Source organism: Henckelia pumila, chromosome 1, assembly GCF_033568475.1.
Source record: "Henckelia pumila isolate YLH828 chromosome 1, ASM3356847v2, whole genome shotgun sequence".
NCBI classification, from domain to species: Eukaryota; Viridiplantae; Streptophyta; class Magnoliopsida; order Lamiales; family Gesneriaceae; genus Henckelia; species Henckelia pumila.
This window is the reverse complement of record NC_133120.1, coordinates 3285225-3287567: the sequence shown is the minus strand read 5'-3', so window position 1 is coordinate 3287567 and position 2343 is coordinate 3285225. Positions and strand designations below refer to the sequence as shown.

At 36.1% G+C, this 2343-nt stretch overlaps 1 protein-coding gene across 1 annotated transcript; it reads right to left on the bottom strand.

Annotated features, from left to right (window-relative positions):
- Positions 1 to 652: 652 nt before the first annotated feature.
- LOC140878246 (uncharacterized) lies at positions 653 to 1306 on the bottom strand. Its single transcript, XM_073281848.1, has 2 exons — positions 1021 to 1306; positions 653 to 777 (listed from the first exon to the last, which is right to left on the bottom strand). Exons 1-2 carry the CDS (start codon positions 1304 to 1306, stop codon positions 653 to 655), a joined length of 411 nt encoding a protein of 136 aa, XP_073137949.1.
- Positions 1307 to 2343: the final 1037 nt, after the last annotated feature.

Genomic DNA, 2343 nt, shown 5'->3' with positions numbered 1-2343 from the left:
GTCTCGTATCTTATTGAATTTCTCCATTCTTTTATTTAAATTTCGCATGCTAGTGAATTTTAAATTAGTTTGAATTTTTAGTGGTTAATCTCAAACCAAAACCCCCTTTTATTTTAAAGAACAAAAATAAATTTCACTTTCCTCGTGGGAACGATCCCTACTCTTGCTACTACATTAAAATTGTTTATCTGATTGAGTCGGGTAACTGCCCTATCTGATTTTCCATGTTCTTAATCGATTCATCCTGATTCTGCATTCGTGTCTCAGTGGATGATATGAACTTCTGCATCATCTGTTCCATGCTTGACTTCTCTTCTTGAGGTTGTCTTCCGTAGTTCTGATTCCCACATGACCTATTATTTTGTCCTCCCCACAAAAAGTTCGGATGCTGTTTCCACCCTGGATTATATGTGTTCGAGAATGGATCATTCCTAGGGCGGTTCTAATTTTCCACATGGTTTACCATGACTCCCTCTGGTTGATATGATGGATTTCCAGTTTGACAATCTTTCGTGAAGTGTTCAGCACCACATTTCTCACACCAAACTTCTTGAATACGCATTGCAGAATTGGCAAAACTTAATTCTTCAATTCTCTTATTTATGACTTCAAGTTGAGCTGCTACTGAGGTAAATGCGTCGACTTGATGCATTCATGCGGATCTTCTGGCTACATTCCTCTTTGATTGAGGATGATAGCTACTGGATGCCATCTCCTCAATTAACTCATATCCGTCCTCTGGTGATTTTCGTAACAAATTTCCCCCTGCAGCTACATCTAACATGGTGCGATTTGAGTGAGGAAGACCATAATAAAAAGTTTGTACCACAAGACCGTCTGGTAGTTGGTGATGTTGGCATCTCCTTGGTAGATCTTTGTATCGCTCTCATGCTTCATAGAGTGTTTCCTGCACGCCTTGAGTAAATGTTGTGATGTCAGATCTGAGTTTCATTGATTTGGATGGTGGAAAATATTTTGTAAGTAAAGACTTTGCGAGATCATCCCAAGTAGTGATGGAACCTGCAGGTATATTTGTTAGCCATGCTTTAGCCTTATCTCGTAACGAAAAAGGGAATAAACGCAAATGAATAGCGTCATCAGAAACTCTCTGCATCTTGAAAGTGTCAGATATTTCTAGAAAATTTGTCAGGTGAGCATATGGGTCATCGATTGTCATCCCACCAAATTGGACTGTGTTTTTCACCATTTGAATTATAGCACGCTTTATTTCAAACTGATTTGCTGCTATGGTTGGCTTGATGATGCTTGGTCTGGAATTTTCGATGGATGGCAAAGCGCTATCCATCATGGATCTGTAAATAGGCGGTGCATTATTCTCTGCTTCTCCATCTCCACGTAGTCGTTCTTGTTATGCCATTGCTTCTTTTTGTTGTCTTCTTCTTCTGCGAAAAGTTCTTTCAATTTCTGGATCAAAAGGCAAGAGTTCTGCTTCAGGTGAATGTTGCATGCACTGCAAGAGAATCCTGCAGTTCACAGATGAAACTAGTGATTAAAATTGAAGCAGGGAAAATAAATAAAAAAATCAAAGTAATCAATAGTCCCTGGCAACGGCACCAAAAAATTGGTCGAGCAAATACTAACACTTAAATTCAATATAATTATCTCTCTTTTATGCTCAAAATTATCGCAAGTGCACGACTCAAATTATAGAAAAATGTACTGAGTACGAGTATCGTTCTCAGGGACTACGCCACAATAATTCAATTATTTAATTTCTCTACCCAATGTAACGAAAATTTGATCATTGATTATTCTAAAATTATAAATTAAATAATTCAACTTAAAACCCTAAAAAAAAAATAATAAATCGCAATAATTCTTAGCACAGGAAAATATAATCTGAAGAAAATTTGTTGGAATCTCGGTTCACCTTTCCCCTAATTGAATTTGGACAATTGAAATCTACTTTTACACTCATAAATTTGACAAAAATTCCTGATATATCGACACTCTCTCTCGAGTTTATGCCAATCTAATTCAGTTAATGAAACAATTAAATCTCTTTAAGTGTTTATCATTAATGACTGCTTTGCGTTCATTGAATTCCTACAACTTTCAACCTGGTGGTCTATGGTTATCAACATGTACTAAATATCATATCTCTATGTATATTTTAAGTCCATGGATTTTATCACTTGTCCTAATCATGAATCTATCTCTCGATAGCAATTCACAACTTACGAATCTATGTTAAAGTTAGCTACTCCTCAACATAGAATAATAAACCATGATAAAATCAAATACTTGTATAAAACTTAAATCAATTCGTCCAAAGATTCAATCACAAAAACATGTTTCGGGGTTAGGATCCCCTAAATTCCA

Bases quoted from the DNA above. Each gene is read 5' to 3' on its own strand.
- LOC140878246 (XM_073281848.1), bottom strand. From the start codon at position 1,306: ATGGATAGCGCTTTGCCATCCATCGAAAATTCCAGACCAAGCATCATC. The intron at 778-1,020 runs GTTCCATCACTA...GCACCATGTTAG, and splicing joins GCTAACAAATATACCTGCAG to ATGTAGCTGCAGGGGGAAAT.